The 14,590-nt window shown below is 41.8% G+C and overlaps 2 protein-coding genes across 14 annotated transcripts in view; both read right to left on the reverse strand.

The window, feature by feature from the left end:
• LOC145439667 (cornifelin-like) overlaps positions 1-14,590 on the reverse strand; it is a 59,815-nt gene that overhangs the window by 10,105 nt on the left and 35,120 nt on the right. The window lies entirely within an intron of this gene.
• LOC145439646 (mitogen-activated protein kinase kinase kinase kinase 5-like) overlaps positions 1-14,590 on the reverse strand; it is a 33,471-nt gene that overhangs the window by 2,380 nt on the left and 16,501 nt on the right. For 4 of the 13 annotated variants that reach the window (XM_080317164.1, XM_080317161.1, XM_080317160.1 and 1 more), the window contains 12 exons: positions 14,483-14,509; positions 14,043-14,091; positions 13,927-13,956; positions 12,798-13,265; positions 10,731-10,775; positions 8,700-8,765; positions 7,911-8,070; positions 7,475-7,580; positions 6,597-6,759; positions 5,356-5,473; positions 4,663-4,845; positions 6-98 (listed from right to left, as the gene is read on the reverse strand). In XM_080317164.1, coding sequence (XP_080173290.1) covers positions 6-98; positions 4,663-4,845; positions 5,356-5,473; positions 6,597-6,759; positions 7,475-7,580; positions 7,911-8,070; positions 8,700-8,765; positions 10,731-10,775; positions 12,798-13,265; positions 13,927-13,956; positions 14,043-14,091; positions 14,483-14,509 — 1,508 coding nt within the window. The remainder of the gene's footprint in view (positions 1-5; positions 99-4,662; positions 4,846-5,355; positions 5,474-6,596; positions 6,760-7,474; positions 7,581-7,910; positions 8,071-8,699; positions 8,766-10,730; positions 10,776-12,797; positions 13,266-13,926; positions 13,957-14,042; positions 14,092-14,482; positions 14,510-14,590) is intronic. The other 9 variants (XM_080317166.1, XM_080317162.1, XM_080317159.1 and 6 more) reach the window with 6 other exon arrangements.

The following is a 14,590-nucleotide window of genomic DNA, read 5'->3' on the forward strand; positions in this document are numbered from 1 at the left end:
CCCACCGATGCTCTTCGTGAGAAAGTCAAACTTGAGCTCCGACGCCAGTTTCTTGCTAGACTTGAGCCTGCCAGCCATGCTAATGATTTTCACATCACCTGCGAACAGAAGTGGTGAGTATCTACGGTCGTAAAATCTCATCGCGGTTGATACGTGGTCTCTATCAGAGTAATGAAAATTAAAAGGGAATGGTATTTCACGTAATTATGATTATACATGAAGATAATGCAGGATGACGTAGTGAGATATTGCGTAACACTCTAAAAAGAAGATCAAGTAACATCAACCATGCTGCGCCTACTTGCACCGCTTACCAGGAGGTGGGCAGGACCGAGTAACCGAGACCTATTTTATTGCACTTTGTGAAAGTGGTAGGTTTTGATCACAAATTCGCAGAAATGTCATTTCCACTAACATGCGTAGCTTTGCACTGCATGTTTAGGAAGCTGTGATACGGCCTATCAAGGTTTCAAGGATTCCATGGTGGGAAAACCTATAATTATCATCTTTGATTAAATAACTCTCGGTTGGAAAGGACGTAGCAATTAGCAGGCTACTTTAGTCAGACGCGTAGCCAGGGGGGTTTCGAGGGTTGAAACCCCCTCCTTTTGAAGCGTGAAAGCCCCTCCTTAAACGCGAAATCCCGTCCTTTTGAAATGACTGTTCTGACGCTAATACTCGGTTGCAAACTGGCAATTCAATAAGTCCTATGATCAGTATTTCGCGCGGCCAATTAGCGAGAGGCGTGTTGCCAATCAGCGAGATTCGTCTGTGCACATTGCGCTGCACAATGTAATGCGACGCGATCTCCCGCTGAGCTGATTGCAAAATTAGGTCATTGAACTGCCGCGCGCTCGGCAATCGTTATTGGCCTGATTTATCGCGTCTCCAACAAGCCTAGTTCCGCAGGCTTGAAGAATCGCATCTGCAATAAGCCCGGCGCGCTCGCGCGCACGATGTCGTACCTACACAATCACATCTACACTGGCCTGGTGCGCACGATATCATCGCTGGCCTACACAATCGCATCTGCAATAGGCCTAGTATGAACGATATCATCGCTCGCCGAACTACCCCGTCTCGGGCCTAGCATGCTTTGGCTCCTATCTCCCTACGGCTTGGAGACAATGCCGTTAAGTGTATGCTGATTCGCGATTGCGATAAAGAGTGACATCGCGAAACTGAATGACATTGCATGTCCGCAAACATGTGTGACACGTGCGTACACGCATAATTGATTTCCGCTAATACTGAAACATAACCATCAGAAGATGTGTGTCAAGGCTTGAGTTATAAAAGAGGAAAGGTTTGAACCACCTGAAATAGGCGTCATTACAGCACATATTCCATAAAAACTCGGACATTTTGACTTGCGCAAATCGTCGCCGAGGCTGCAGCGCGCGTATTTAATTGTTCACAACAGATCATGGACTCCCTAATTAACAACACTTCCGGACTCGTCGACAAGCTTATTATACCCGTATAATCGTCAACACGAGGAGATCGTATAATTGTGATTTACGCATGTACTTAACCCTTATTTTTCGGCTGTCCACGCGCCTGACTTTAGTATTCGAAAAAAGCATCTTTGCCTACTCGGCTCGAATCATTACAACTAATACTCTCTTCAGAATCGAGTACTTGCATTATTGTGCTAAGCTTTACTTCAGGGGTCACCAACACGCGGCCCGCGAGGTCATATTTTGCGGCCCGCGACGTGATTTGAGATTTCAGAAGAAAACTGAGAAAACGATTTTGAAATGCAGTTTCAAGTATTGTTGTTGTTGTTGTTATTTCGAAATAGCCTATTCTCATGTGCCCAACATCACTATTCGTCACTAGCTAAAACGGCTTTGGAGATGGCAACAGCATTCCATCGAGGAAGAATAATCTGCTGAAATGAATGGCCTGGGCATATTGCCTTGACGTGCAATGGCCAAAACACTGCCAAGATCGAGACGCCTATAAAACGGCATACGGCAGTGGTTCACTGGGCTGCGCGCCCCTCTTGTGGGGGCGTGAAAGTATCTGAAGAGGGCGCGGAGCTGCGGTCAACTGTACAATTTTTCGCGCTCCGCGCGATTTACATCAAATTTATATTTTGTGTATGGTCCGTGTATTTTGCGTATATCAACAGTCATAACCTTCAATGCCATCAAACTATCCGTTGGGATTGCTAGCATTCTGGTTGCATTTTGTGATATGACGATAAGGGGGAGCGAAAGTTTTCAGTATCATTAAGGGGGCGTGTCTAAAAATGTTTGAGAACCACTGGCTTAGGGCTTCCCCACAAGATCAAACGTTACGTGGAGATGGTATTTCAGCTAGTAACGTATCTCGCTAGCCCCAATATCGAGTCCTTATTCGCTGAAAAGCGTTTCCAGTATCGTGCACAGCACAGACTTCAAAATAAAATGAAATGAATGATAATGATTTTTTTGTTGTATTTGTAATCCTTTGATAAAATATTACTTCTTTTGTGGTCACTACGCCCATTGCCTAAATTAAGTAGCACGGCGTTGTACTGACGTAGAGTTTCAAAATGATGGTTGCCTAGTTTATACCGATATTGAATTCGTGCGGCCCGCGGCCGCTGCGAAATTTGAAAAGTGGCCCGCGACCCGATTTGAGTTGGCGACCCCTGCTTTACTTACTAGACTCAGACTCACTATAATGTTAGATCACGTCTACAGTTTTCAGTTTTTTAGGCAAAACCAGACCTAGACTACTTTCTTTTTCACATACTGGGGAATCGCTACTTATACTGGATTTTCAAAATCAAAACCAAAGATACTCACTATTCCAAACTTGTGACTGGAACTAGAAACCTTTAAAAATCTGCAACTAAATAAATCCCATCGAACTGTATTTGATCCCGAAGCAACTCATTAATTAAGTTAGCAATGACTCCAAGACCATCACACAACAGAACACCAGTATTACGGTTCACGATTATTTGACAACTATTTTTTTTATTCGCAACTAGAACTAGAACTGGTTACTTTCAAAAATCTGCAATGAGAACAAAAACTAGAACTACTAATAAAACACTAGCTAATTGACCGTCATTTCCCTGGATTAGCAGTATGCACGTGGCTGGCAACAGTGGTTCCCAACCTTTTTACGATTGGCGGCCTGGAGGTCGCGGAACATTTTCAAATCAGAAATTGAACCGCCACTGCCGGGTTGTAAATCACTGCGCTAATCGGGTTCAGTTGTAGCAATACTTCATCAGCATGATGCCACGCACGAAGACAACAAGACTGTAAAGCCATATTACAACTTTGTTTCCGCCCGTGTCACACCCGGCAAATTCACATATAAGAATATCCAGGGAATAGCGGGCTTGACGTGTTTCCGATATCTACTTCGAAATGTATACGAGCAAAGCCCCGAATTGAGTTCAAACCTTCGTAAATGGGTTGCCTTACATTTGAGAACGTGAACGTAACTTTATAACCCTAAAACAGTAGACCCAACCTTTTTATGTTCGATGGCCCAGCATTGAATTTGCTAAGTCGACTGCTAATAAAAAATAAAAGAAGGTCAGTTCCTTCGTTCCCTGGCAAACTCAAGGCCTGTTTAGGAAGCTTAAAAGACAAATATTTTCGGCAGACACACGACAGGGGTACAGGGTAGGGCGGTTCAAAAATAACCTTTTTTCCTTAATCTTGCGGGCTACGTGATTAAAACAAATTTGACTCAATTCCAAGCCGTAGAAGTGGAGTTATATCAGTTTTTCTTTGATAATTCTGGGATTATCCTTGATCGGTGGATAATCCAATAATTTTCATCGAAAAACTGGAATAACTCCGCTTCTACGGCTTGGAATAGAGTAAAATTTGTTTTGCATAGTCTTTGAAGACAGCCGAACAATTTCATGGGGTTGGCAGAAAAATTTGAAAAAATTTTTTTTTGCGTTTCTGGGCAAATTCAAAATTTTCAAACTCTACGTAAACCGCGAATATTGGTTGGAATGAATTCAAATTTGGTATGCGTCGTTTTTTAAGGCAACCTAACGATTTAATCACGTAGCCCGCAAGATTAAGGAAAAAACGTTATTTTTGAACCGCCCTAGTACAGGGGTATCTTCAACAGCAACTCGAGATTTCAAAAGAACTTGGTATATAAACAATCGTACCGGCAAATATGACGTCCCCCCCCAGGTCGAAAACAATTGCTTCAACTCAAACCCAAACCCCTAAATTAACCCTTTACCCAAACCCCATACCTAACCCTGCTATCAACCAAGTGCAGCATGCTATTATGCAGGGTTGTAATGACTCGAGTCACTAATTTCTGATGACTCGTCTTGAGTTAAAGTGTCATTTTCTCTAAATACGGAAATGACTCGAGTCAGTGTGCATGATTCGAACCAAGTCATATGACTCGCGAGTCAGACGTCGATGGCCGACATTTAATTGTAATTTCAAAGAATGATAAAGCAATCGCACTATTGGGATTTTGTCTATTGGTCCTGGTACTTGAAAACGACTCGACTTGACTCGAGTCAAAACTATGAAAGTGAGATTGACTTGTGACTTGGTTACAACCCTGCTATTATCTCAAATTCTCATCAACGGACCACTTAAAACTGCACGAAAAATTTGGTTGAAAAAATTAAAATCGGTCGCTTCGAAAAAACGAATAAGCGCGTCTCACGTTCCAGGCAGACCAGGACCGTGTCTTTCTCCAGCTGCGTGATGTTGACCACGTTCAGACTGATTGAGCCCGCCGGGGGCTGGTCCGAAAACCAGGACGACTGCGAATTGAGGTTGACAGTGTTGAGATGGAAGAGCGAGGCGGGCGTCATCTTGTTGGAAATGTCAGAGCCTGAGAGGGAAACTGTGAGGTCATCCATCAATAGATAATTCCAGTTGTCTAACTGAGCTAATTGATGCAAAATGCAGTTAATCTAATCCTAATCTAATTAGTGAAATGTTTCTACACTATAATTTTATTTTTAATCCAATTTCGTGTTTTTCCAAAAATGATCCTTGATCGGTGGATAATCCAAGAAATATCATTGAAAAACTCGAATACCTCCGCTTCTACGGGTTGGAAATTGAGTCAAATTTGTTTCGCATCGTTTTTGAAGACAGCGCAACAAGTTCGCGGGGTTGGCAGAAAAATTTGAAAAACATTTTTTTTTTGCATTTTTGGGTAAATTCAAAAATTTCAAACTGCACGAACACACCAGACTGTAAAGCAATATTACAACTTCGTATCCGCGCGTGTCGCACCCGGCATATTCACGGACAAGAATATCTGGGGAATAGCGGACTTGCAAAATACGTGATCTGGACTCAGAATGATAGCCTGCGCACCCAAAGCTCGGCACAGGCAGACACTTACTCGAAGAGGACGCCGGGTTTGTGAGGCTTACTCCAAAGCACACGAGCGGGTACTCGGCGTCCGGCGTTACTAGCAGTTCAAATACGCGCAACGGGTGGGGTAGTGGGAACTCGAATTGCTGAAAAAAAGGCGTAATTGTACAAGTCGAAGTAACGTCATAAGTGTTTAGTTAAGTATGGATAGAAGTAACGATTTCAAACTGCCTAAAATACTGAAAACTGTGAAGTAGAACGAGTCTAAAATCATAACCGCTTACCATAACAACCTATGTTGAAGAGCGAGGTCACAAAAAATGACGGCATAAGAGCACATTAACCGTTTGTTATCAGCTGTTCTTACACATAGAGTTTAAAGCTGTACGTGCGAAACTATAATGATTCGACCGGAAAATGCAATTTTACGATTGTTATTTCAGTGTAAATTAATCTTTTTTCTCCCAAAAATTTTAAACTCACGATCTCAACAGAAATATCTACAATCCAGTGGATCTCAACCGCCGCTCCTGGTCAACTTTCCAATTTTATCTCTTAATAGCATAATGTGGACGCTTGACCGTTAATCAGAGAAACGAAGCATCAAATTTTAAATTGATTTAGAAATTTCGAATGAATTTTTCTCCATCGTATCGTAATTTAGAGTTCATGATTTACTAGGGACGCAGCATATGTCGCAATGCTGCAAGCGCTGTATCAAACTATTTATAAGTACAATTGGAAAGTAAATTCATATTGAAATGAATCCAAATGTTTTCGGCTGACACTTTCGGGTTCGTTGCAATATGAATATACTTTTCTATTGTATGTTGAAGTTCTGTGCCTCCAAGAAGCTCTTCAAATATTTAAAAGTAGCCTACAATAATTTAATACCCGTTACATGTGAAACCCAAAAAGACTTTTCAAACTAACTTCTCATTATAACGAAGTTTCCAGTATTTAATCACGAGTTGAGTTCCATACATTTGTCGTGATTACATTCTGGGTGAATTTCCTTTACGAAGGTTCACTGGTCTGTAAAATTGGTTTTGAAATTTTACCATTACCCAAGCTAAAAAGGGTAAGAGCCACTGGTCTAATCAATTTGAACTCTTATGTAACATTGGTAATCATATCATATAATAAAAGGACGGCTTCATCAACAATATCGCAACCTACATGGTTTTTTTAAGCGCACGAAAATGTCTATGTGATATGGGTGTGAATATTATTTTGAAAATGCGAATAATTTGGTAGGTCAGAACTTACTTTAATTAGTAAAAACTTTTGCATCGGTTCATACCACTGTAGCAGGACGATGCTAGCTTGTAAAGCGGCGCACAAGTATTTGTGGCCGTTGTACTGATTCCTAACGACCGAACACCGTTGACATCCCTTTGTATCCGGCACTTTCACAGACACCGTGAATCTCCTGTAAAAAGTTTACGCATTGTCACGGAATTCGACAACGTCAGAGGATTTCAGATTCGAATTACTGACTGCTACATCATCCAACATAGCGGTATCATCTTTAACTAACCAGTCGACCGTGCTTACAGAGTAATAATAATACGGATGAAGTAGATAGGAATCAATGACGCCTACGAGTTTACATTTCATGCATGATAACACAATATAATCTCTAAAAAAACACTGAAACTCTTCCCTACACGATGATTGTACCAGAACATTTAAATCGCTCATGTTTTCGAGCTACTATGCACAATAAAAGACGTCACAGAGATAAGAGCATTCTTTTCCCATGCATATTTTTGCATTCCCGCAGCTGTAACTGTGAATGTCCATTAAGATTTCCACAATAATATTAGTAAAATACTGATACCTATGGTGAATTAAGCAATAAGAATACCAAATCACAATTCCTTTTATGATGTCTAGAATTTGTTGAAGGCCTAGAATTTGGCAAAAGAAATTGGTTCGTTTGGCCAGTGTGACCTGAAAACCTTGACAATAACTTCATATCCTACTTTACACCTGACATATTCACCGTCAAGAATATACATGGTAAATCGGAGTTGAAGTGCCAGATAGATACAGTACAATCGAAATGACGATATCTATTTGAGAAATTAAGCGGTAATATTGTTATGCATCTAATCCTAGAATTACAGAGTCAGAAAACTGACCTTGGTATGATTTTTTCCGGGAGCATATGAGTGTTCAAGTGCAGTCTCTGATTTCTTCCGTGCAGACCGACGAGGTTGTGATAATACAGCTGGGAAGTTCGATTTCCTGGTGAAAACAAGTGCGTTGTCCGAGTCGAGAAGATACACAACGTTATAGTCATACTTTCTCAAGAAAAATATAGTTTGAATACTCTATTACCACCATTGGAGTCTACAAACCAGAGTTAGCCGTCGAGTGCAAGTGGTCCTAAAAGCAAAAGCCTGTCAAACTGAGTATGTAGCGCAAGTATCATGAGACTACTGAAGTTTTGAATCAGTCGGAATTCTTTGTTGCTGCTTGTTATGGTATATCACAAACTGTCATCACGAGGTAGCATACATGCTAGGTACAAGAATGGAAGCAACAAACAACAACAACATAATGAGTGAGACTAACCAGATATCGACATCAGCACGTCGTTGATCACATAGAGCCAAGTGCATTTCCGTGGGAAAAGCTGCTCCATCGTGTTTTCGTGGAGTTCGTGAAGATTCAAGGTGTAGATGCCTTCGTCCGCTCCGAACAGAATATATTGGTCGTGTGTTTCGGGATGAACCTGCGTGTCGAGACCCAGTCAAAACATCACATTACATTACTGCGTTTTGCTTAGTCCCACCACTTACTGTAGTGAACATGCTACCCGACTATTCCCAATTACACTCAACGACCTGTTAAAGCAAAGTTACTACCTTTAACACTCTTCGGAAAACTATAAAGTCCTTTTTGATGGGTCTGCACAGACTTGTACAAGTGCAATTGTCATGACAACCAGACGAAATATTCCGTGTCATGCTAACTGAATATTTTATTTAAAAGTGTACCTATTCAAATTGTTATTAGTCATTTTCTGTCCTGCACATCTTTCGAAACTTACCTAACCGCCGATTGACCACTACGGATATGCGAGACCTCGGCCAGATCAACTTTTCGCAACTATTTACTCCAGTACTTCACAAACCATTTATGTTCTACTCCTACTTGAAGTAGGTTTGGTGTGTCTGATAACTACTTCGCTTGTACTCTAGTATAAGTGTACGATTACTTCTACTTCTACTAGAGTAGCAGTGCCGATTACTTCTGACCAGCTCCCCTGCCTCCTCGTATTAACGCCTCGCCGTCATTTCACAAGCGTCGCAATGAAATCAAATAAACCTACAGACGAGGCAGAACAGATTCAGCACATACCCAACTTGAAGCGCAGTTGATTTTTAACGGGCACCCGTTGAACACTTTCGTAAAGCATGCTCCCATCTGTTTGAAATGCGAGCAAAATGTTAGCGATTCTCGCCAGGAAAAACACAATCCTGCTTGAAAATACAGAAATAGTAATAAAGAGTAGGATTATAAGATATCCTGCAACTGCAACGACGAAACTCCATGACGCGTTAAACAATTTGACGTGTTTTGTTGGCATGTCGATAGGTGAATACGTCTAAAGCATTGTTTACATTCTAATCAAAGCCGTTAACAAGGGCTGTAACTAGAGCCCGACCGATTATCGGCACGCCGATAATATCGAGTCGATATCACACTTGGAAAGAAATATCGGTATCGGCCACTGGAGGTAAAAAAATATCGGTCATTTTCGTGACGTCACAACATGGTAGTGGGGAGTCAGAGAAGACGCAAAGTCTTCACTGAATGTCAGTAAATTATAAAGATAAATGGCCAAGCTGCAATGCACACAGGCCAGTAGCCCTATGTGAAAAATATAATTTCACAGTTATGCCCCAGTGACTTCAGTGGGAATCCCCCTGCGGTGATCGAACACCAGAGACAGAGAGCAGACATCGAGTGAATGGGAAATTGTATGCAGAAGATTTCAATCGATTCATTTGAGAAATGAAAACTTCATTCAAGCTGGACTGACCGTCGTGATGACAGAGAAAAAGGTCGCGTGTAAACATTTACCTGTAGATAGTGCTGTTGGTGTCTGTGTAGGAAGCTAACAAGCCAAGGCTCGGTACCAACAAAGCGAAAAATACCAGTAATGTATGGAGTCATCTGACTGAGGGGCCTCTGTGATAAGGAATATGCTGGCATATAGTGCAAGAAAATCAAGCAAAAAGGGAGTAGAGCCAATAATTCATACGAATATTTTTGATTCCATAATGACATGGGCCATCTTCTGACAGTGTGTAAAAGATTGATCAGCTGATTTTTGAAATGCTGGCCATAGTCAAGGGGATGGGTGGAGCTGACGTGAACAATTTGAGTTGTTTTGCACATTCTCTTCAGCTGTTGATGATGTTCTGAAGGCTCCAGGTGCACTGCCAGAAGAATATCAATATTTGGTGGGACCAATGAAGAAAAGATCCCCTGCAGTCGTGGAACCAAAATAAACAAAGATTCCCAGTTCTTGCTGTGCTACCAACTACGGTACCAAGGGAAAGACTGTTCACTGTGTTTAGTACCGTATAGCCTTCATCATTTATGAATACCACACAAGTTCACTCCCTGGAGAAAACGCAGAGAAATTATGCTTCGTGAATTGTAATCTACAACTGCTAGACTGGTGCTCCTGATATATTTTTATTGCCCCCCAGATCATTCATTTCATGTTAAGTATAGCAATGGCTGTAAACATGTTCAATTAAATACTCTTGAGGTGTTGAATATGCGCCTTGAGCTAGATTCCATATCTTTTGAATATCGGCTGAATATATCGGGGTTATCGGTGAAGGTACTGGATATCGGTTTTATCGGTATCGGCTCAAAAATCTTATATCGGTCGGGCTCTAGCTGTAACCAAGTCACAAGGTTCCGAGTCACATGTCATTATGCCTTCAACAGTTTTCGCTCGAGTCAAGTAGAGTCATTTTCAATTCACCACCAAGTCGGGTCAAAGTCATGTTGTTTACAGTTCGGTATCGAGTTCAAGTTAAGTTCAACTCTCTTCTGCGAATCTCTTGGGTGATCCAAGGCCTCGGATTCATAATATAATCATTTTTCTCACTCCGAACATGTTTATTCAAACAGATAAAAGACAGTTTCTGGGCTTATTCATCAACTACCGGTCATGATATACGATACTTCAATAGATCGTATAGAACGTGTCGAATCATGCGCAATCAAGTCGAGTCACGGAAAAATTATGACCCAAGCCATTACAATTCTGACCAGATCGCAGGGACAATAACTATAGCAGCGATATCACCGAGGAAGTTAGTGTAATTGATCGGCAAACTGATTGTACAAAGTTATCGCGACACTCACATGCACTTTAGGGGTGGGCGGCAATCCATTGATCACGGTAGCGGTCTGTAACACGAAACGCGTTAAATCGGTATTAATTGCACTTGCCGGCAATGGAAATCCAGCGCGTTAGAGATGTAATCATAGGGAGAGCGATGGTGTGCAAACTGCCGTCTGAGAAAAATTGTGCTAAACCACAAAAAAATGCCTTATTTTGTAAAGTGTGGCTTTCTGATTTGTTATTTAGTCAGATACAGACGAGATAATCTTAACGTGAGCTATCACAAGGTACAAAAAGCACTAAAACCACTAAAACATACTGATTTAGCATATAAAAATGATTGAGAAAATTTCTGATTTTTATTGAAAATACTTCATACCATCTTATTCGGCCATTATCGTTAACGAGATTATGGGCCTTGAGACCATTAGAAATCAGAGGCCCGGCCCTTATAATGAGAAGTGTGCACCGGTGATCGGGCAATAATCAGCGACAATATTAATAACGGCACGAAAGCCTACGCGGACACCTTCATCAGACCGGGCCAGTGGTAATCTTCGAGTGACTGTCCGATTGAGTAGGGACACACGTTGAAATCAGCAAAATTACATTGTTAGCAGCTTCACGAGCTAATAATTGATAAAGATCGTAACCAAGAACTGAAATTTCACACTAAACCCGGGCATGCTGCATTCGCAAAATATAGCGGGCAGTAATAAAACACTGTTACGTTAGTCAAAGATTCAAAGCAAATATTTCTACTAAGGACCTAAATAAGAAAGAGCCTACTCGACACATGGTTTCACGCAGATTTCGTGTGCCTAAATCTCAATAAACAGACTTTTGGAGGTACAAAACTTCAGTATACAATTGAATAATACATTCATTCATACTGAAATATCATCTTGCGAATCGTTCCAATTTCAACACAGGAGATTAAGGCACTAAATTTCTAACCTACAGTCACAGCACAAGCATACCAGCACTAATCGGATCAGTTGTAGCAATACCATATCAGTATGATGCCACACACAAACGCACCAGACTGTAAAGCAATATTACAACTTTGTTTCCGCCCGTGTCACACCCGGCATATTCACAGATAAGAATATCCGGGGAATAGCGGGCTTGACGTATTTCCGATATCAACTCAAGTTGTATACAAGTAAAGCCGCAATATAAGTTGAAACGCTTGCAAAATACGTGAAAGGGTTGCCTGACAATTGAGCATGTGACTTTATAACCCTAACACTAACCCTAGCCCTAACCCTAACATTAAACCACATGTGAAACAGTATCTCGCCGGCTATCCGACAGTCGTCGAGCATGTCCAGTGTCCACATTCAAGTCGAAATACAAGCAATTTCTGCCGAGTGAATACTAGTCAGCCCTCACCATTTACCGGACCACGACCTGACATATCGATCTCGCCTTCCATCACTTGCCACTTTATAATAGCTTCTTTTACTTTCATTCAGTGTGCATGCCTCCTCTTTACATCGCCTAGGCCCAGGCGGGTGTCTGATCTTAAGACTACTCCTAGTCGTTTCAGCATCTTCCTATCATTCATTGTATTGCAGCCTTGTGATGTTTTGAAGTGATGAAATTTTATGAATAAACTTCAACTTGCTAAATTGTCAGATGCTCATACGACAACATTTGAAGAGGCTTTTGGAGGTACAGAACTTCACATTTAAATTAATCGATATATTCATGTTGAAATAAACCCGAATCTGTTCGGCTGACTCTTGTCACGGGTGATCGTTGGAAACTAGTAGAGAATTGAGAAGAAAATTGTACATCAATATTCGCATCACCAAATTTCTGGCATGAATGTTCGAATAATCAAGGCGATCATATCGCTTAAGCTGTATAATCTAAAAATTGTACATTGAGCTTAAGCCATCTAGTCATTTCGATTATTCAAATTTTCATGCAGGTGATGTTATAGTTGGTGATACAATTGTTGATATGCAATGTTCTTTTCAATCCTCCACTTATTGCTTACGATTAGCCCTGACGAGTGTCAGCTGTGAATATACTATGCAACCATGATAAATCCTCATGTAACGAACAAAAGCTCTTACTGGATCTTTCCAAGCAGACGCCGTCTGATTTGACCCAGCCGGGACTTCGGCGGCAGGCTGTACATGCGCAGGGGGTGGTGGTCTTCTTGGCGGGGCATCTGGGGCTGACGCACTATCCTCCGAATGTGGGGCCCGGTGGACGACCGTAGGCGCCGACAACTGTACTGGCATGACAGACCCCGTGACCCCTGTTTCTGAGGGTGGATTACTGGTAGGGCGGAGAGACGGTCGTGCTGGTGGCCGCCCGGAAGCCGGGTCGGCTAACACCAGCGACGTGGGTGAATTTTTACGCCTCGGAGGCACCACTGGGGGCCGGTCGTCTGAGTTACTGTCGGCGCCGTTGTGGTAGTCATTGTTCGCGTTATTGATCATGGACGTCATGTAGGTGGGGGGTGGTACAGGCGGCTTGACTTGTCTCGAGTCTCTCTGTGTCCTGGGGGCCGCGTGCTCGCCTCCGTAATACTTTGGCTTTTGAAAATGAAATCCAGACGAAAAAAAAAGAAATCGGAAACCAACTGTTAGCCACTGGGATGCAAAAGCAAAACACAATCACGTGATCCGTAGGGCTGGGCAAACCCAAATATTTGACTGAAGCTACTTGGGATAGAGTAGTAAGCTTTGAGTTGAGTCGAATATTAAAGTATCACATAATAAGGCGTCACTAATAGTCAGAAACGGAAAATTCAATATGGACTTAAGAATGACCGAAAAAAATGATAATAGTTACATTTACTGAAATAATTATTTTATTATCGTTAACCTTGACAGTGACATGGTGCTTGGCGATTATACTGCGGGTTAGCCTCTACACAAAAATACAGCACCCGTCTACATGCGTAGAGCCATGTTACATGTCTTGAATGCCATGTGATGGGGCCAGTCAAAGTGTTGTGTGAGTTTCAAAACAACGATTACCGCCTATAGGCTAACTTCGGTTATTTTTCAAAGCAAGCTTATAACTTGGTTGCTCAAAACAAATCTTCTTTTGCTGCTATACGTTAATTATTGAGATCAGTACTCGAGTTCTTGGATCGTTATGCCCAGCCCTAGTAATTGGCTCTCAAATTTGATTCAGTAACTGAAACGCTGGCAAGAGGCATAAAATAAGCAAGTAGCTTCACTCGTTTACCGGATAATCCTGCGGCGTCGGCGGCAAAGGCTAACAGAGAGACATGATTTGAAATATGATATGAAATCGGTACAAGCACAAAATTTGCAGAAACAGGAATCAGTACAAGATCCTACCTTGGGGGGTAATGGAGGCCCTTCTGCCGGTCTCATCGTACCGATATCACTGTAATACATAGGAAAAGTCAGTCGTTTCTCGGTTTTTTCAAGCTCAAGATTATTTCAGCGTCTCGTTCATTGTTATGACCAATGTTCCCCCTAATTTCTGACGAGTCTGCGCACACTCGCCAACTTACTGCGCAGAGTCGCAGGCCCTTGGATAACAGTGCGCAACAACTAAAAAAAGCCATCACTTCGGATTTTTTGTGCGCATCTTCGATTTTCTGTGCGCAGAGACCGTGTCAGCACTGCGCATTTGCGCACGTGCGCTGCTTAGAGGGAACATCGGTTATCACATAAATTTTTTTCAGTACCGGTACATAGCGAGTATGCAAAAAGTGAGAGCATCAATTACTGCAACACACCAAAGACACACAAATTGAAAACGAATAACTCACTCTTGATCGAAACTTGTCGGATGCCCTCTAAATAGCAAAACAAACATGTTCAACTTCAATCATCAGGTCGTAGATTACAACATTATGCTTTAGAACGATAATATAAGC

This window comes from Botryllus schlosseri, chromosome 5, assembly GCF_051294905.1.
Source record: "Botryllus schlosseri isolate E-star chromosome 5, Bs_hap1, whole genome shotgun sequence".
Taxonomy (NCBI): Eukaryota; Metazoa; Chordata; class Ascidiacea; order Stolidobranchia; family Styelidae; genus Botryllus; species Botryllus schlosseri.